Genomic DNA, 22,701 nt, shown 5'->3' on the forward strand with positions numbered 1-22,701 from the left:
TTGGTGTGGTATTCCGTTTCGTTTTTTGTTTTTGTACTTTTGATTTATTATTTATTTCTTTTTGTTAACATGTGACTTTATTTTACATTAAAAAATATTTTTTTAAATGGGTGTAAACACAAAAGCCCACGTAAATGTCTCTTTTCATTATTTTGTAAGACAGTCGATTTATTTTTTGTGAACTTTGTTACAAATTCTTCCAAAATAGACAACCTGTCCTCAAGTTTTCGATACGTTTTCTAGATTTATCCAATCAATTTTACTGTCAGGAATAAAAAAGGGTTTTGAGATAGTAATAAAGTGCTTTTCGTCGTAAATTCAGGTGACCATGAGTTAAGCACGCTTTAAGACTTAATGGAGTAAAACGTATGAAATTGCCGAAATGCGAAAAAAACGTCTCGGGGTCGTAGGGTGACCGTCATACATTAGGTATTTATGACTTTGACAGCTCCCCTCCTTTGAGGCATTATATTAATACAGAATATAATATTAAAACATTTTACAACACAGATAAAGAACATTTTGGAGAAGTTAATATAGAAGTCTACGGATCAACAGGGCTTATGACCTTAATATTACATACGTAAATTAAATTAAAATAAAGTCAAAATCAATTTCGAAAATATATTTATTTTTAAATTTATATTCCAGCTGCTTTATTTAATTATCAATAATTGTTATCTTTTGCAAATCTTTTAAAACTTTCCCGCGAGGAATTCTGACTGGCCTTATATAACTTTATTAATAAATGAATTAATACATTGACTATCCAGATTTGCTGGAGTTGGTGTGTTTCCGTGTACCTGGTCGACATACCCGCCACAGATCTCATTTTTGTTCTGCAAGTTCTAGGACCGACTATCACATGCACTCACCTATCCCTAGGCTCCACAAATATAATAATCAGTATTGAGGACAAGGCTGATATATTTCGTTCTGTACTTGATAGTTATAAAATGAGTCTAATTTCTTTTTTTCTCTGGCAATATAATTCTTAAACATTTTATTATATTATTATATATTTTCATATTTATGTGTATATTTCATTAATATTTTTGGTTGCTTATGTGTATTTACATATTTTTTACTATTGTTATACTTATGCAATTTTATCATTTTTCGTTATGTATTTATACATGATCATTTGATTTTTTTTAAATATTTATGTTAAATTTATGTTATAGGCAGTATATTATGCCATTTATGTTAAAGTAAATAAATAAATACGTGCTTTAAATATATTTCTTGGATATAAAAAGCATTCCATTATATTCAAAAACTGTTCTAATCTAATTATCTATATTAATCTATATTAATCTATATTAAAACATCACAAACATTTTTTTGTGAACTTTCCCCATCTAACAAGGGTACATACCCCGTTCCAAGCTAGGCAATTACATTCTAATACATAATAATAATTTGCAAGTTAAAAGAAAGAACAGACAAATAAAATATACATACACATACATATACACATACATGTACATTCAAATATACATAAATATATTTATATTTTGGCGGCCTCCGTGGTGTAGTGGTCAAAATGCTTGACTCACACACGTAAGGTTCCGGGTTCGATTCCCGGAGAGAACACAAAAAATTATATTTGATTTTTCTCAATCCTGGGTGTTCTGTGATGTAATTCGCCACTTAATTGGGCCTCACAGAACACCCAAGCTTGATAAAAATCAATTTTAATTTTAATTTTTTGTGTTCTCGCCGGGAATCGAACCCGGAACCTTCCGTGTGTGAGTCAAGCGTCTTGACCACTACACCACGGAGGCCGCTTGGTCGTTCTCGTCTCACGCTACCGTTCATTTTCACCATGTATACTTGTTTTAACATTCTTTCATCGTCCATTCGTTCTACATGACCATATCACCTCAGAAACCCTTTTTTAATCTTATCAATTATACTTGACTCAGATTTACACTCTCGCCTAATTTCATCATTCGTTACCCTGTCGTCATACATTGATTTCCCACACATTCGTCTAAGAAATCGCATAACAGTATTCACACGGCTTTCATCCTTTATCTGCTAGTTTCATGTTTCACTTCCACGCATAAGTGTTGGGACTAAAACTCCGTTGTGCGATGCCAGTTCATCTTCGATTGACATATTTTTATTAGCAATTACTGTGTTTAGAGTGCCGTTCATTATGTTGCCCGCATTCACTCTCCTTTCAACATCTTTTCCCACTTTTTAGATACACAAAGTCTTTTATTTGTTCGAGACATTCGTTGTTTACATTTATTATGCAGTCAGTAACCTCACTTTCCCTTCCAAATACCATCAATTTTGACTAACTGTCGTTCATCGCCAATTCGCTCTCCACTCATACAGTATTTTATTTTTGATGTTTGAAGCACTTACTTCGTGGAACATTATTATTTAAAATAAAATAAAATCACTTTGTTTTTATGTACCATTTATATTTTTAATAATTTGACAACCAACTAGTTTCGGCAATACTAATAGCCACGCCCACTCTACCTTCACTGTGAAAAATTTATATATGTTATGTTAGTTTGTAATTATTATTATTATTATGGATAACTTATATAGCGCCATTTTCGTAACAAAATACCTCAAGGGCGCTTTACATAGTGATTCTTTTAAATTTGTAATTTAATTAAGATAATTTATTTTGTTGTCAATTAACCCTGGAGAAGGCATAGTATTGCCGAAACTAGTTGGTTGTCAAATCATAAAAAAATATAAGTGGTGCATAAAAACAAAGTGATTTTATTTTATTTTAAATACAGTATTTTCTTCATTTTTTACTTCAACTGTTATAAAAATAAAAAAAATCTAATGTTACCTGCAGACAAACTTCGGCTTTGAGGGAACAACAATACAATTACGTATGCTTTTTTATTGTTAACATAAATAAATAATAAAAACTTAAATTCTTGATAACTCGTTAGGTTAGGTTAGGTGAGGTTAGGTTAGGTTAGGTTAGACAAACTTCGGCTTTGAGGGAACAACAATACAATTACGTATGCTTTTTTATTGTTAACATAAATAAATAATAAAAACTTAAATTCTTGATAACTCGTTAGGAGATAAATTATATTCCTTGTTATCAAACATTCGGACAGAGCGAAATATTTTTGAAAGCCCAGTATTTTAAAAAAGAAGGAGGCACGGACATGTAATGCTCCCATAAAGCATAAATTCCTTTTTTATATTTTATGGCGAAAAGGGTTTTATTGCGGTTTTGCTTCCTTTTTGCTTTGTGGTCCTGGCGCAATAAAGACTGTTTTTCGATTACTTTTTTATGATCTCGCCCGTAAAGTAATCTGCATAGTGTTTTAACTGTAAAATGTTTATAAGGTACTAGCGGACCCGACAGACGCAGTCCTGCCCGAACGTTGGCTTACCTGCTATAAGCTTGGAAAAATACTTTTCATTGATTAGTAGGTACCTACGTACTTGTTTGTGATTAAATTCCAAAACTAAAAATTGTTAATGTTCAAATATTGAATTTAAGTAGGTACTTAAGTACTTGTTTATGGTTGAATTCCAAAACAAAAAATAAATATTTTTTCAAATTTGGCATTCTTTTTGCAAACGTCAAACTCCGGTTTTTTCGCCAACAGAGGGGTGTACTTATGTTGGAACACGATTTATGAAAATGTATTAAATTTAATATTATTTTAGTATTACCTAAAATCCAGTAAAAAGATATAAATATGTAGAAATAATTAGGAATTTAGGGAAATAATCTGATTAAGATCCACAAAAAACAATTGCTGTTTGTAAACATTCAAAAACAAACTTTTTTAATACACAAAAATACAATTTCTTTTCATTTTTTTGTAAATGCATTCTCTTCAAATGCAACCCTGGTAGATTGATGAATAAAACATTTATTGCGCCGTGCCGCAACTGGTTAGACGGCCAACTGTGAAACTGGCGTCGCGGGTTCGATTCCCGCCAGTTGCAAGAAAAAAATCCAAGAAAGATTTTTTTCTCAATTGGTCTGGATGTGTGGCGTATTTTTCGTTACCTCCTTCATATCCCCCCTATCCCCCCTGCTGACAAGCCTCAAAATAGAGGCTTAGCGGGTTATTCCTTTTAAAAAAAAAGTCTACGGGAAAGCATTTGATAGTCCGCATCGACCATCTCTTTCGAAAATTCTCGATGCGTATGGTATTCCGCCTAAAAATGCTCCCTACTTATTTTTTACATATTAGATGTAAGATTTTAATATCTATAAACACGCACAGCGCAAAGATCTATATTTCTCTGAAAACCGCACGTAAATCGGTTTAGCCGTTTAGGAGTTCAGTGACATCACACGTACAGAGGAATTATATAAATAAATATTATACCAGCTTAAGGGCTTTTTTGTGGAAATGCTTGGAAAAAAAACGTAAAAATAAAATCGCCATCATCACTTCTCTATACGTACTTATGATTACGACTCTTAAAACTGACGAACGACGCAGAAGAAAAAGATCACACGCCACACGGCACCACTAGGTATTGTACAAATAGAGATATTAAATTATTTAATTTAAAAAACACGTACGACATTTCCTCACAGGAATTTCTCTTTTGTGGCCCCAAGAGTGTTCAATGTCCTGAACGAACATATTAAGTTCTCAAAAACGAAAGCCATTTTCGAAGAGACCATTGCAGGAGACTGCTGCGAGGTATTGCATATATTAAAATACTATTAAACATCGTGTCCGAATGTATATTGAAATATAGGAATATTTATGTAATAATATTGAATTTTTATTTTTGTTTTTATTTAATTATGTACATGGTTTCATTTTCCATTATGTTGTATCCCAACTCAACACAGGGTCCTTGGCTTAATAGAGTTTAGGATACATTATTGTTATTTTTTTGTAATCTATATGCATTTGTTATTTTTTTTTTTGTAATAAATAAATAAAAATAAATTAGTTTTATTTTGTTACATGGAAAGTGAGTAAGTTCGGGTGCCTTTTAAATCAATCAGAGAATTTTTTATTATTTAGTTGCTTTATGTTTTGAGTGTTAACTTTTAAAAGGCTGTGGAAAATAATCCATTTGCGCTCAGTGATGTAACATCGTGTTTAGTAAAAAGTTCAGACATTTGAAAAAAAAATATAAACATACTGTTTTATAATTCCTTTTCCATAATTTATGCAAACAAACATATGGTTAAGCCCTGTAATAGCAAAATAAATTTAAACTCGGAAATACTCATATTACGCGCGTGCTTCCCCCATCACCGACTGAATCTATTTTACACCCACCATAGAACAGCGTCTCTGTCTTTCTTGTAATGAGTTCTATCTTCGCGCTCTCTCTTACATAGATGTGTTGCTGAATTAGCGGACATTCATTCTTCGCGTCGCAAGGATAAATATTCTTGTTTTAACATCCAGCATAGTTACACAAATTTTACTTTTTAAATCCGATGTGAAAATGTCCGTTTAAAGATTACAAAAAATGGGAATTCATAATTTGAAAAATAATAGAGATGTATCAAGTCTTGTGTCCTATGTTGACTAATGTGACATCACAGCCACACAAGAGTTTACATAAGTTGTGTTCGTTTTTTTTCAAATCATAAAATGATCCCCAAAATTTGTTTACAATTTGATAAAGGTTATACGTCATTTGAAAGAAAACTGTCTACTTTACAAGACATTGTGTTTGGCTTAACGTTACATACATTATTTTATTTTTATATTACAGCCTTTCAAAATTCAATGTTATGTGGAAGAAAATAAGCGTTTTCGGCACCTCGTTCTGTTCACATTCAATCGAGGGAGTAAAGCTGGTCGCGATATTTGCAAAGTTTACAGTGAAGACGCCATGAATTATTGACTAATATTTGTAAAATAACAAAGGAGAATACATTATTGTCTGATTTGTTGTGTTCTCTTTACTTGGAATAAAACGAACACAACTTATGTTAACTCCCGAAATTTTTGATAACCAACTCTTGATTTTTAAGAAGTGAAACGCCTGAAACCTTGATTGATGTGGGTGAGTATGTAAAGTGGGCACTAAAACTAGCCAATGACAGTGCATAAACAATGTAAATGCCTAGACATCCCAGTTACCTTCTCTAAAATATTCTCAGTTTCCGTAGAAATATTTTAATCTTAATTATTCTTTAGGGGGTCTATTCATTTTGTAATATAAAAAAGTAATTTTGTAGAATTGTTTGGACGAATTCAAAATACTGTTTATGTCTGTGTACATATAACGAATACAGTTTGGTTACGCCACATTGAATCTATGTGCACACATCAATATCTATTATAAACATAGCACATTTTCTAGGAGTAGGCGTTCGGATTTATTTACTACCTACGGGACTCTGGTTAAGATGTTGCATTTTGCCTACCGTGGGTACCGAGACTGTTCCGGCGTCAGGACAACAACTGAACCGAGCGTGTGTACATGTGAATTCTTATATTCTAATCGTGATCGCAAAAATATATTTTGCGAGTAATAACTATTTAATCCACTGCGTTGTGTAATGCAAAAGTGCCCCTCCTTCCTGACAACAAGATCGGATTTGAACCTGACTGCCACGCGTCAGAAGTACCAGCAATAGAGTTGCCAGAACCCAGAATGGGGTAAAAATCGCAAAGTGAATAAAGTATAACGCATCCCGCGAACCAGCAATTTCGAGCGTGCATCTGCTAACAGGCAAGTGGGGCGATCACAGTTCTTTGTTTAAAATAGAAGCAGAATCCTAGACAAGTGTCTTTGACTCGATAGTTGCTCTCGGGCAACAAAAGGTCAATCGAGTGGAGAAACTTTCTGCCTTAAGTATTTGTGGTTGGCGCGTTCACCTACCGTGCTTGAGGTCCCGGGTTTGATTCCTAGGATAATAAAGATTTGTTTTCAAATGTGGTTTTACAAAAAGTATTTCAATATCCACCGACGTCGACTTTAACAGATGGTCGATATTCAAGGCATTCGGTTTAACAATTTAGTTTCCTATGCACCATTGGATACAAATAAAGATTGGATGATGATGATGTTTATCACAGTGTTTTAAAATATAAAAAACAATAAATAACTGTGGGAGAACATCAGTTTGATTTAGTGAAATACACTTCAATAGAATATAAAGAAACACAGAGACGAGAATAAAAAACAGCTTCATTTCACAATGATAAATCCATCAGGTTTTTACAAAGAACCGTATTTTCACATAAAAATATCCCCAGTACCAATCCCGCCCTCAAGTGATCATTTAAACCGATCTGTAATGAAAAAATAATCTTTTCTCCTTTACAAAAAAGCAATAATAACGGACTGTTCGGGCTAGGGGAGGTTTGTTGTTAATAGTAATCCAGTCGTATTTTTTCATTTTCTAAATACTCTGGGAGGGTGGGTTTTATCTCCAAGTCATCTACGCTTACGTCAGTATAGACAATATTATCAAAATTTTATATGACGAGTTAGGTTTCATTAAGGTAACCTTGGCATAATTTTTTTTCTAAGGGTATTTTAAAGGTGTTAATATTTGTTTCAAAGTTGTCTCTAATTTTTTTTTTAAATTATAAACTGGGCACCAAAAATAAAACAAAATAGATTCGAGGTTGCTGATATTTTTAACATAAAGTATAATTTATACAAATCAACTCTACTCAATAATTTCAAAGATGGTGAACGGTAATTAACATTTTTAGATAAAAGTGCTTTCTACATTTATTTTTATGCCAAATATGTACGTTAATAATATTTTTTTTAATTACTTTAATAGTAATTATTATTTTTATTTTAGACGAAATAATTTTATTGTATTTTGTACCTCTTAAAGAAAATAATATATAAATTATTTTCCTTTTGAAATTTTATCAGCAGACATTGTTTAACATTTTTTTTATATAAATGCGTTCTTTATATGATACTGCTGTTTTATAAGTATTTATGTAACATAATACTTTGCAATTAATCAAATCAATGATGTGTATAAACTTTATATATGTGTATATGTATGTACAAAATATATTATAAATATGTATGTATATATGTGTGTGAATGTATGGTTATGAAGGCATTACAAGTGCCCCGACTAAACATGAATTTTCTAGCGAGTAGGAGCAAGTTCACAGACATGGGTCGTTCCTGATTGTGTCGCTTTAAACTGTGTCTCTGTCCTTAACAAATGTATGTATAATGTAATTTAAAAAATTTAAAAAATATATTTTCATGTTTTTTACATCATATTAAAGTGTTTATATTCTTTTAAATATAATACGTAGCTTTGTAAGGTAAAAGGCACTGCGTGCCGTTTATATTAATATTAATTTTCTCATCTACAAGAGGCTTTTTTTGGATCACAGCTGGCCAGTCGTGCTATTCTGAACCGCTCTCGCGGCCGTCGATAAAGCTTCTATCTTGCGTGTCACAAGCATCTTAACCACTACACCACGGAAGCCGCCGCGAAATTGTTTACTTTTACGTTACATGTATTTTATTTTATTTATTTCTTCAAAATGGAATGTCAATTAGACGAATGTGAGCATTTTCTACACCTCCTATTTTCCGTTCAATCGAGGGAATAAAAACCCAGTATTTTTATCTCTCGTTAAATACATTTTCATTATTTTGTTTTTTACTTTTTCTTTCTTCTTTTCATTTACGTATTTTAGATCTTAATTTAAATTGATACTTTTAACTTTGTTTTGTAGATTCAAATTTAAAAAAAATATTAATTTTATTATTATTTTTACCAACACAGTCTATAATATGTTATGTCTATGTAGTTATAAAAAGTACATACAGAATAACAAAAAATATCAAAACCAATTACAGGTTTTATATAGGAACAAAAAAATATTAAAAAAATATTATTTTTTCTCATTTCATAATATTTTTTTACTGCGTCAAATAATTTATTTTTTTTTAATAAATATTTGCGTTCTTATAATTTACCCAAATATTTAATTTTGAGGGCCATTTTCATTGAGTTGTAAATAACTCACTATTAGAAAATGGAATCAAGTTGGGGTTGAGTGGGATTCGAACCACAGACCTTTGGTCCGTGAGTCCGAGACACTAGCCACAGGACAACAACCCGATCAAATTTATATTAATTATTTTTTTATCTTGTTTTTCGAAAGTTTCAAATATATTCTAGTGTATATTTACTCTTTATTTTATTGTTTTTTTTACCCATTTTTCTACTTTTAAATAAATGTTTCAAACCATTTAATTTCGTTTTTTAAGTAACCAAATATATCAGCCTTGTCCTCATACTGATTGCCATATCTATGGAGCCTAGGGATAGGCGAAACTTATGTTAACGCCGAATGTATTTCTTTTGCTTATCAATGATACAAATTATTTTCCAATTTATTTATTACTTTTATTTCATTGTTTTATTAAAGGTTCGAAATATTTTATTATAGGCGCCGTAGCGCAGTTCGTTAGACGGCCAGCTGTAAAACTGACGTCACGTGTTCTATTCCCGGCAGTTGCAAAAAATCCAAACAAGCAAAAAATTACGATAGTAACGGTTATAATCTTTTTTTCGGATAAACTTTCTTCAAAGGTTTAAAGTACCTACATTTTGAGTTACCCGAAAACGAGATGATTTTTGCCCCGTAGGACAAACGGCACGTATGACGTTTTGGCTCTTATCTTGTACGCAATGTTTATTATTTATTTTTATTTGCTTATTAATACTTTAACAATGTTTGTATTCTTTTTTTTATACAGCATAATGTTTTCTCACTGGGGTGGTGTCCCGTGCCGAGGGAAACATTTTACAAAAAGTGAAACATGCCTTAAATTAGTTATTTAACAAAGTCAACATAATAATAAAAAATAAAAAAACGTAATTAATCTATTGAACCCAATTATCATTGACATAATGAGCAATATAAACTAAAATAATCATAAAAAAACATAAGTAATTTATGTAGACCTGTAGACCAAATTTTATATACAGTACACAAATTTGACCTATTTGGCTAGATCCACTCATCGATCCGTGCGCAACCCACCTCCACTATTATATATTAGAAGCGCAGTTGGGGCGGCGGTCATAACGCGTGACGTCAAAATGCCGGCGGTTTTAAATGTGCTCATTTTTAAACCCAATAATTATAAATTAAAACTTTTTCAATACATTTACAGTTATATTACTAGAATCGTAAAAATACGCTCTAAATATACATTATTTTTTACCGATTATCGTGATTTGAGAAAATACACTATTTTCGAAAATTGCGTATCACTTAAGTTTTGTGTGATTTAACATTATCGAGGTATTTTTCATGGGTGCCATCAGTTGATTATTTTGCGAAATATTTCTAATTATTGACGTAATTCAAAACTTCTTACATTGAAAAAAAATCACTAAGGGATCCATAAAATGTTCTTTTACATCTTCAAAAATTTATATTCTCGGTTCAAAAAATTAAAGGATGTTTACATTTTAGATTGCGCCATAAATAAAATAAGTAAATGCTCAAAGGAATAATAAATTTGGTTATTTCGTTCTTTGGAACAAGGGTTAGTTTGTTCTAAGGGGATTATGTAAAATTTAAATTGGTGGTTGGGGAGATAATTAGTTATTTAATATTTAAGAACTTAAGGCTGTTAATGACTTCGAAGTTTTTTTTGGTTAAAATGGTTGCTAATCCCTCTGCAAAAAGTTTTTTTCCAATGTGCTAAACCAACATTTCTTGATCATCTCGATCTTCATCTTAGAACAAGCTGAGCCATGTATTATCGCCATGCAGGAGTTATAGTTTTACATTCAAATACTGAAAAATGACTTAAATTAAATAACGTGAAGGTGTTTTCTGTTAAAAAGATTTGAATAATAACATTCCACTAATAAAACATTTTACATCTTTGCAATAGGTCCACTGTGGGATTAGAAAACCTACCAAAAGTATTACATTCATCCTCCTAGCCCCTCTCTTTTTTAATCCCCACACCCACACATTCTGCAACATATCACTAAATATTACCAATTATAGCACACGTTTTTTCTCTGTACATTTTTTTGCATATTGTTATCCTTTTCGTACGAGATAGTTACGTATAACTCCTCCAACATATGGTATAGGTTTGCACATTCAGCCGCATTCCAATGCACATTCGGCCCTTCAGCCTCCCGCACTGACCTCAGGCCCCGCGAGACCCCTAAATTTCTCATCCCCCCCTCGATTTTGGCCTTTATAAGGCGGATTTCTAGCCCCAGAAGTCAGAGTATTCCGGCTCGTCCTCTAACCTTTCTGCTTACCTAACTTCTTGGTACTTTTTGGTAAGGACACCCACTCAGGGCTCTCCTGCGAACCAGCTTGCTTTCCTTTTCTGGAACTCTTTGGTACTAGGCTACGCCCTGGCTCTCATCCGGTACAGTCATATTATACTGTCAACCCTTGCTTACCTAGTTGTTTGCCTTGTTTGGCACCTCCGGGTTCTTTGGTCAGACATATAATTTGATTATTCGAGATCCTAGTAATTGATCCCGAGTACCTACTCAGTGAAGTACGAATGCTGGCTGTTCGGCCCTTTGGCTAACTTCTGAATACGGTGCGAGACATCATATTACTAGGAAGAGATGGTTCGGTTGTCTGAGGCACACACGTGTTTTGGCCACCCGGAACCCGAGATCACCCCCTGTTGTGAATAACAATTCCGCTGCCTCTCAATCTGTAAAATCAGTGCTTGTCAACTCGTGTAACCAACGATATTGTATTAAGTTAATTTCCTAGTGCTTGTACTGTATGTAAAGTATGAACAGAATCAATAAATATATTTGAAATATAACCAGACGTGTTATACAACCTAATTTAAGCCGAAGAGTCTATCTAAGACAAAGAGGCGGGTTCGTCTCAAAACAGACACAAAAAACCGTAAGTGGTTATGTTCTAACATCAGTTATGATTACTGATCAATAAAATAAAAAACACCTTCTTGACTCAACGCCTGGGCACTGGAAACAAGATGGCTGTTTGTGAGGTCAATGACGTTTACAAACGTAAAATGTATGTTTTCCCGTCATCAAAGATCACACATTAAAAATAAACAGAATATCAAATATGAATGTTACACAGTGTGTGAAGTGGCCACTCAAACTAGCCAATGACAGTTCAAAAGCCCTCTAAATGCCTAGACTTCCATATTACCTTCTCAAAAACGTTTCTCTCTCTTACCAAAAACGATTAGGTTAGGTATGAAGGTCATAGAAAAGTCAATAAGATATGGTTTTTGAATTGAATGTTACAACCAGAATTATCTTCTTTTTTCAAAAAAAGAGAATACCTACAATTCTATACAAAAAGGTTTTAACTAAAATATTTCAATTTTTTTAAAGTTTTACCGAAGGCATTTTTTAAAATAGAAATAAAGGAAAATGTCACAAAAATGTATGTGATTTAAAGTGCTTGTATTTCTTTTCTAAATCAAAAAATTAATACTTGGCTTCGGGCACTTTCATGTTTAATTTATTATCCTTAAATAATAACAATAAATTTTAGTTTAATACTTAGTCTCTATTGAGATCCCAGATACCTAAGTTAAGTCTAAATTTAAAATGGCGTAATCTGCCGGTCTAAAAGTTAGGTATTTTAGTTACATAAAACTTTTAAGTATATTTTTTAACAGAAATACCTTTAACAATATTGTTTCTATCTTGTTTATGTTTTTTTTTATTTTATATTATTACGCGATTAAAAAAAACATTCGTTTTAAAATGGCAAAATCGTATGATTTCCTAATTTTGCGTTCGTTTTACCAGACTACAGCTTAAATACTAGGATTCAGTGAAATGTAACAATATATAAAATTTAACAGAATAAGATTTTTTAAAATACGGCACACTGCAAAAAAATAAAAATATGAATCACACTCCTTATTTTTGCTACTCCAATTGGCTTCTTTCCTTATTTTAAAAGCCACTCTTCTAGCTAAGTAAAATATACACAGTTTTTCGGGGCCAGACAGTCAAGCTTCAAAGGAACATTCCTCTCAGTAAGCTTTCAAAAAAATCCTGATAAAAAAAATCCAAAAAGTAATTTAAAAAAAAAAACAAAATATAGTATATCTTCAATTACCCTTCCGCAAACTCCTACCCCTTCCCTACAAAAAAAAATTGCGGTAAAAACGTATTTGACCAACGAAGCGATACGCACCAGACGCGGACATGGGAAGCGGCTGGGTAGGAGAAGGGTAGGGGCTTGTGGAGGAACTGCTTGTCAGAGAAATTAAGGATTTACTACATTCTGAGATTTAAAAACTAAAATGAAAATTAAATGACATTTTGGAAAAATTTCATAAGGATTTTATTAAAAACTTACCATGAGGAATGTTCCTCTAAAGTTTCGCGGTCTGGCACTGAAAAACCGAGTAAACTGTTGTAGCAAACTGTATACATAAAGGCCTTTAAAAGTTGAATGCTTAATATTACTCATTTGTGTATTTGATTTTTTCCAGGGCAACTTTCTTGCTGGTGCCTCTGCTGGGTCTACAGTACCTCGTGTTCCCGTTCAGACCTGCCAAGGAACATTCTTTGGAGTGGCTGTACGAATACGTTGCGGCTTTCACGGCTTCTCTTCAGGTAATATATAAACGTGACTTATCATTTATTTATTTATTCTTTGAAAATTACACTCGTTTAAATATTAATAATTAAGGCGTATTAGGCTGCGCCCATGTCAAGCCATAATAATTAACAATATAAAATTCATAGTAAAATTAATTTGATTAAATTATAATGCGTTTGTGTAAAAAAAAGTCAGAATGCGTTTCCTTTTAACTCTCCCACACTTCATCGATTGTCCAAATTCTGTTCAATGGGTATTTTGAAATATGGCGTAAGTATAGCCTGTGAGCTCGCCAATACATGACAGATGACAGCAAACATAACCATAGAAAAACACAACAGTTCAATTTAGAAATACAACGTGAATGCAGCAATGCTTGAAATACATGTCGATAATATTCTATTAATAAATAATATTATTTGGTCATACGGAACTTTACAGCACACATTAGTTAAATTACTACTAGCATTTTATCGGCTGGGAGGTGGAAAAGCCAAAAAAAGTACTAAGAAGAACTATTAGCATAATTTGCATTTTGCCACGGGTCGATAACGATTTTTCATAGGTTATAAATGTTTTGATTGACAAAATAAGAACGACGCTTTGGCGAAGCAAAGAAATTCATGGCGTAGCCGAAATATTGTAATAAAAACGAGGATGTTTTTGTTAAGTGACGTTAGCAGGCGCTACCCAGGGGCAACTTAGTGACGTACAAAATTATTTAAAAAGAAATTCATGGCGTAGCCGAAATATTGTAATAAAAACCAGGAGGTTTTTGTTAAGTGACGTTAGCAGGCGCTACCCAGGGGCGAGTTTGTGACGTGAGAAATTATTTAATAAGAAATTCATGGCGTAGCCGAGATACAAATTCGCGTGGTGTTTCGAAATTTAACAGTGTTGGTAGCTACCTAGTTACAATTTTTTTTTGTATATATGTAATTTTCCTATTATAAAATGAAAATAAAATTATCGGTATTTTTTATTTTTAATCGCTACCCGTTTTTTACATTTGTGTTATTTTTGCATTTTAATTAATATTTTTATTATAAAGCATATTATGATTTATTCTAATTTACTGTACTGTTTTTATTACGTGCGTATTTCTCGATGTATTTTTTTCGTAATAGACAATCTATTAAAATAATACTCATCAAATTTCAATTGTCTGTTGCTTTGATTTCCAATCTTCTTTTTTTTCGATGGTTAAAACTCTAGGAAATTCAAAGACAATAATTTTTTTACTGTCATGTATTGGCGAGCTCACACGCTATACATAGCCCTGAAATATTGTAGTACACGTAAATATGTTTAAAAAAATATTTAAAGATATAACATTTTCAAACAAGTAAAAATATGTACCTAAAATGGTTAAGTTTTACAAAATAAATATAATAAATGACTGTTTTGCTAACAGGGTATCTGCATACGTTTTTTATATTTGATTTTTAATCAAAAAAATACGATGATAACGACATTAATATTTTTTTCGTGCGATGTCGGATAAATTTTCTATAAACGTTTAAAATATACATATTTAAAACTACCCGAAAACAAGACGTTTCGCCCGCTGTAGGACAAACGACACGTATGACGTTTTGGCGCCAAACTTGTACGCAATGTTTATTAGAAGCGCAGTCGGCAGTCTTAACGCGTGACGTCAAAATGACGTGATGCTAAATGCGGGCCGTTTTGTACGTGCTCATTTTTAGCCCGAAAATTATAAATCAAAACTTGTTTTGAATACATTGACAGTTAAAATCATTAGAATCGTGAAAATCCGCTGTAAATGTTTATTATTTTTTAATTTATCATATAAATAAAAGACGAGTGATACTTTAAACCACAAATTTGGAATATCCAGTGACCGGTTTCATCGCTTTCGTGACATCTTCGAGACTAGTATCTTTATTAAGGAGTTCAATGTATTTATACTAAACAGAGGTAAGGATAGATAATTCAAAATTATATGAAAGTAAATTAAATAAAGTTATTTTTATCTTAAAGATCATTATTTAATTTTTTTCGGGTTAACTAATGAGTTGATATGATGCTATTTTAAAAAGTTTAGTTATTTTATTTAAGAAATATTACCGCGTAGCCAATCTAAATGTTTAAGTGCTTTCTTACAACTTCCAAATTAAAATAAAATCAAAGCATTTTTTAAGAACAGTAAGTTATTGAAAATTGTGTGGGATTAGGACAAGAATGCTTTAAGAGAGGCTAAGGAGGGGAAGGGAGATGTACATATTTATTAATATAATGTCTACTAAGTTACATAACGCATTTTAAGTGTAAATTTTATATAAATAAAAATATATAAAATATACAAAAAAATATGAATAGGTATATAAAAAGGAAATGTAATCTGGCACAAGGGAACAAGGGAAACTGAAATTTTAAATAAAATTATATTTGAAACAGTTCAGACAATAAAACATTTTGCATTTTAAATATCAATGAGGACCAAAACAAAATGTATAAAAAAAAACTGGTCTGTTTCCAAGCTACATACAGAGGGGGAATTTTCTATTTATTTTTGCTTCTTGGGCCTCGGGGAATCAAAAAGTTGGATGGTAATAAATCTTCAATGGGTCATAATCGTAAGCTTCAATATGTTGCTTTTCTGAATAGTAAAAACAGGAGCAGGATAATTCTGGAGAAATAAAAAGTAAGGGTAGTCGTAAGTACGCATTTTTACGAAGAATAACTGTCCCAATATAGAACTTGATACAATAGGGTATTTTTACAAGCCGGGAATAACATTAAAAATATTAAAAAAACATTTACGTTTGTGAGTGAAAATTCTTGATGGAAGTTCATTGTAATTTATTTTATAAATAAAAGACGAGTGATACTTTAATCCACACATTTGGAATATCCAGTGACCGGATTCATCGCTTTCGCGACATCTTCGAGACTGGTATCTTTATTAAGGAGTTCAATGTATTTATACTAAACAGAGGTAAAGATAGATAATTCAAAATTATATAAAAGTAAATTAAATAAAGTTATTTTTATCTTAAGGATCATTATTTTATTTTTTTCGGGTTAACTAATAAGTTTACTTATTTTATTTTTAGTGCCTCACCATAATTCATCATTCACAGGTCATAAGCCCTGTAGATGCCTAGACTTCTATATTACCTTCTTTTAAATGTTCTTCATCTCGGTTGTAGTATGTTAATATAAACAGCTCCCCGGGGCGTTGAATCCAGTCCTTGTCTACGAAAATTTGGACAAACTCAAAATATTGCTTTAAATATTAATAATAAAATAGAAATAATTGATCTCTGATAACGTGAAACTTAGAATTGAAGTTATTTTCATTTAACTTTCAAATAATGATTTTTTTACCAGAATTCCTTCGAATGATTGTTTTACACAAAATAAATAGGTTAATAAATACTTCGAATGATAAATATACATAGTTATATTTTATTTAATCTGTGACCTTTAACAAGAGTATAAACTAACAGAAGGGGCATTTGCGGAACGTCATTCCGCGCGCGACCGCTACGCTGGCTGGTGTAATTATTTAGGTAGCTTGCGTTCCAGGTCTAAGTTAAATTTGCGTACATTGAAATAATAATGAATAATGTGCAACTCGTCCTATATAATACGGTAGGCAACTACAAAATGCAATACATTCAGTGCTGTGCCCATAAAAAACACAGTAGGTATTTATGTACTTACTTATATTTACATATAAGTTACTAATTAATAATACTTATAGTCCTTAAACTGAAACATGATTAGAATGACAGTGGTCATAAAAAGTGACGACATAACTTTGTAGTAACGTCAAAGGAGTTATTTATTTTGACACACGAAAAACCTTTTGTATCTGGCGTGTTAATTTATTTTTTTAATACAATGCTTGAAACATAAATCAAAATTCATATATAAAATCAGCTTTAAAACTAAAATAAACCTAAGTTTTAACGACGTTCTTACAAGGTTACATCATTTTGCAAAAACGTTAGAGATGGGACAAATTGATTAATGTAAATTGATCGAATAAAAAAATAATTCATTTGATGTTGTTCATGAAAAAAGTATAAATGTCTCATTTTTTAGTGAATAATTGGGTTAAACACACTATAATAGGCTTGTTTTTGCGTTTTTTATATTAATTTTCAGAAACAAAGATTCATGATTGCATGAAATAACTGATAAAATCGATTTGATCAGTGATCAGTAATTTTCCATCACTAATGAAACAAAAACAAAAAGTATTTTTTTAGTTTCGTAATCTTTGGGCAGAACATTAATTAATAGTAAAGATCAGGTTAAAAAATTTGAAAAAAGTGGAATATATGAATTAACGTGTACTTGTCAATTTATGAATTAACGTGTACTTGACAAAGCGGAAGAGCAGTTAAATATAGACTGAAAGAACATTTAGATTAAATAGCGATACATCAAACTATGCATCACATATAAATGAATTAAAACATAATTTTGACGAATCAAATATTTTACATGTACGACATAAAAGTCAAAAGTAAGATGGATTAGAAATTTTAGAAATAAATAGGATAAAAAATAATAGCGAGAGAATTTTAATAAATCAGCAGTTTTAATTTAAAAACTTACCCTTATTAGCCCCCTTAGTTGGACATGTTTTTTATACAATATAATCTTCTCTTACACTACACCGCCAACACATGTTTCAATAATTTGTCCCACTCTGATCCTTTGAAATATTGCGTATTGTATATCTTTCAACTTATTTTTAAATGTACCCACACTTAAGATAATATTTAGTTTTATATAAACTATCCTTACACTGTATAATTTTCACCAATCTGAAGATGCCCATTAGAGGGTGAAAGCGCTAATTAGTCAAACAAATTAGTGGAAGTGTAGCACGTATTTTTAATTAGTAACTTATATGTAAATATAAGTTATTACATCATTACAATGGAATTCCATCATGAATTGTCAATTTATAATTTAAATAAAAAACAGTAGGTATTTATTTATTTATTTACAGACATTGTTTATTTATATAATTCATAATTAAGTATTCACCTTAGAGTATAAACATATAATCTGAGGTATTAACATTACAAAATAATAATATTTACAACAAGTAATCGTCTCCAGAATGTATGATGTATGCCTGAAGAGCGAATTGGCGATGAACAAAAGTAAGTCAAAGGTCATGATATTTGAAAGGGGAAGTGAGGTTACTGACTGCATAATAAATGTAAACAACGAATGTCTTGAACAAGTAGAAAAATTTTGTATCTGGAAAACATGTTTTCAAGAGATGGAAGAGTAGAAAAAGATGTTGAAAGGACAATGAATGCGGGCAACAAAATGAACGGCGCACTAAGCACAGTAAATGTTAATAAAAATATGTCAATCGAAGCTAAACTGGCAGTGCACAACGGAATTTTAGTCCCAACACTTATGTACGTAAGTCAAACATGGAACTGACAGGAAGAATGAAAGCCGAGTAAACGCGGTTGAAATGCGATCTCTTAAACGAATGCGTGGGAAATAAATGTATGATAGGGTTACGAATGATGAAATCAGGTGAGATTGTAAACCTGAGTCAAGTATAATTGATTAGATTAAGATAGGGTCTCTGAGATGGTTTGGTCATGTAAAACGAATGGACGATGAAATAATGGTAAAACAAATATATATGGCAAAAATGAACGGCAACGTGAGACGCGGACGACCAAGGAAGACGTGGCATGATCTGATAAACCAAAATCTTAAATCTGGTCATGTCAAAAGCAGACAGAACCGAAGGGCGTCTATGACAAGATGAATGAATGTGGAAGAAGCTAGGAATATATGCCAGGATAGATGTGTGTGGCGGTCCATTCTCTCTGTCTACCCCTACGGGGAAATGGTATGATGGTGTAATAGTTATAGTAGTAGTTGAAACTTTTAAATTTGTAATTTAATTAAAATAATTTATTTTGTTTTAACATGCTACGGATTTATTCAAATGATTTAGTTTATTGAAATAACTCGTATGTTTATATTTTCCCATCCATATTCTCTATGGCTTGATCTCTGTTGAAAATATATTCATATATATGTGACAAACCTCAGATCTTACGTTTTCCTTTTCAAACCTTCCTCATTTCTTTGAAAATAAATATCACAACCATTTTGGCCTTTAAAGTGCGGCGATTTCGTAAATCAAGCAATCGCCTGCTTTGCTTCACAAAACTATTCCGTTTAAACGTGTTGAAGTGACCACTTACGCCCTAATGACATCCACTAGAAGCCAGATCCCAGTTCCTTTGATGGCAACCTTACTCTAACAGCTATCCCGCCAAAACAAACAAAAAAGGCGGGAAAGCCGGCCATGATGCTTTACAAGAATGGGGAACATTACACAAATTACGCATTTTCATTTTTATTTTTCGGAAGTAAAAATAATTATTTTGCAAACAAACCATCACGTTGTTTCTCTGTAGAGGTAGGCAGAGAAGAAAGAACGCCATAACACTTATAATCTTGGCATACAGACCTAGCTTCCTCTACATTCATACATCTTCTCATGCACGCACGCCGATTATTCCTACTTTTGACATGTCCATCTTCAAGTATTTGATGGACTTGATCTGCCATGTCTTTCTCAGTCTTCCTCGTTTTCTGCATCCATCAACATTTGCATCGTAGATCCTTTTAGCTGTTCTTTCGCTGTCCATTCGCTCTACATGCCCAAACCAACGCAGCACCCCTTTCTTGATTCTGTCAATAAGTTTAGTTTAAAAATAAGTTTGCGGTAAGTGTTAAAATGGGATTCAATTCATTTCACCTAAAGGGAATAGTATATAAAATATTCGAGGTTCCTTACAACTTGCGCGTCCAGTAGAAATTTCTAAAATATATAAATTTCAAACTTTATATTCCAGCTGCTTTATTTAATTATAATCAATTGTTTTCTTCAGCAAATATTTGAACACGTTCTTATAGAAGAATCCTAACTGATCTAATATTACTTTATAAAGTGATCAATTCATTAATTGACTGTCCTGATTTGCTGGAGTTAGTGTGTTTCCGTGTACCTGGTTGACATACCCGCCACAGATCTCCTTTTTGTTCTGCAAGTTCTAGGACCAACTATCACATGCACTCGCCTATCCCTAGGCTCCATAGATATGGCAATCAGTATGAGGACAAGGCTGATATATTTGGTTCTGGACTTGTTAGTTATAAGAGAGTCTGATTTCTTTTTTTCTCTCGCAATAAAAATGTTTTTCCTTTTTTTGTTTTTTCTTATTAATGTATTTATTTCGTTTATATTTTTGGTTGTTTATGTGTACTTACCAACTTTTATCTATTTTAATAGTTATACTATATTATATTTTTTTGTTACCTATGGATTTATGTATGTATTTTTTAAAATATTTATGTTCAATTTATGTTAAAGGCAAATTATGCCGTTTATGTAAAAATAAATAAATAAATTTAAGTTGATCGTGTACACGAAAGTGTAGTGATTTTACATACGTTTTATTTTATATACGTTTATGTACATTACTAAAATATTTCAATGTTATTTTTTTTTATTTTAATTATACAATTATGCTTGTAACTCCATTTTTTTTAATATTTGTATTTATAGAATATTTTTAAATACAAGATATACATATGTATCCGTATTTATATTATTGTTATTATTTGGTACAGTCATTTTTTTAATGGTTTTTAAATATATATATTTATAAATTTGGACCCCTGTGTTTAGTAGTCTTACGTGTCATGTACAAGGCTAAGGTACTCGGAAAAAATCTGTTTTGTTTTTCTTGGAAATAGGATGTTCGATCACTGATTTTGATTTATTGCCTTTATGAGTCTAATCACCATTGTTGCAAAATTCAAGAACAATGGCGCGTGATAACTACTTTTAACTACAGTGTGGATATCTGTTAAAGATATTTCATCTTTCCTGCATTCTGTTTCAAGATTATGGCGTTGTAAACCAAAAAATGGGCACTGAAATAACAGATGTTCGATACTCTGTGAAGAAATATCATCGCATCGACAATAGTCATCATTCCTTAATTTAAACCTATGTAGGTAACTTCTCATAGCTCCGTGTCCGGTAAAAATTTGGGTCATTTTGGAAGTACTTTGGTGATGACGACGGAAGTTTGCTGCATCAGCTAACGTTGGGAAAAACATTTTAGTCATTTTACCTGTAGAAGAAGCGCGGTAATGATCCTCCCAACTGAATTGTCATTTCGAATATTACTAAATTTATTTTTTAAAAGAACAACCCGCTAAGTTTTTTTAAGGCTAGTTAGCTGGTGGGATAAAGGGGATATGGAAGAAGGTAGAAAAAAATATACCACAACACCCAGACCAATTTAGAAAAACACATTTATCTGATTTTTTTCTTGCAACAGGCGGGAATGAAACCCGCGATGCCAGTTTCACAGTTGGCCGTCTTACCAACTGCGCCATGGCGCCTGTCTCAATAACATTATGTGAACAAGTCCAATATCACAATTAATTATCCTGTCCTATTTTTTTATTATATATACGTCAAAGCCAATTACAACAGTTATATGAAAAAACACATGAGGGTACTACTCGCAAACCCGGCAAAATCCATCTTTCTATATTTTGAGCAAATCACAAAAAACTGATAACAATACTTAACTTAAACTTAATTTTTTAAATTAAAATCATTAAATATTTTATACGTAAGCAGTGATGACATAAGCATGATTATGTCAACAAACAGTAGTGAAATAAAATTTAAAAAATATACATTACCAACATTGCAATATTTAAATAGAGGTTGCCATGTTTGCAACAAAGCCGATAATTTGAAACTCAAATCTTACAAACTAAGCCATATTTTTAACTGACAATATTAAAATTATCATAAAAATTATATTCCAAATAACTTTCAATTAGTATCTCACTTTTTTTATTGTGGATTTTTCCGGGTTTGCAAGTAGTACCCTCATATACACAAGAAACTGAACAAAAAGAAGTAGAAGTAGCAAAGATAAACAAGGGCAATAAAATAATGGTATACAATATATTCACAAACACAAGAAACATATAAAACTTCAAGTTATAAACCATGCCATTTCATCTTCATCCCACATTGTTTTAGTGGCAAAGAGACCATTTTGTCAACATAGTTAGGTTTTCGTTCATGTCATTGTTT

At 31.7% G+C, this 22,701-nt stretch overlaps 1 protein-coding gene across 1 annotated transcript in view; it reads left to right on the forward strand.

Moving 5' to 3' along the window:
- Positions 1 to 22,701, forward strand: part of LOC148281563 (calcitonin receptor-like) — a 281,467-nt gene that overhangs the window by 219,955 nt on the left and 38,811 nt on the right. Inside the window, 1 exon segment of the mRNA XM_088226522.1 lies at positions 13,432 to 13,555. Within this exon segment, the coding sequence (XP_088082648.1) occupies positions 13,432 to 13,555 (124 nt within the window).

The sequence above is a fragment of the Micrasema longulum genome, unplaced genomic scaffold, assembly GCF_059751315.1.
Source record: "Micrasema longulum isolate JH-2025_06_02 unplaced genomic scaffold, ASM5975131v1 h1tg000436l, whole genome shotgun sequence".
Classification (NCBI taxonomy): Eukaryota; Metazoa; Arthropoda; class Insecta; order Trichoptera; family Brachycentridae; genus Micrasema; species Micrasema longulum.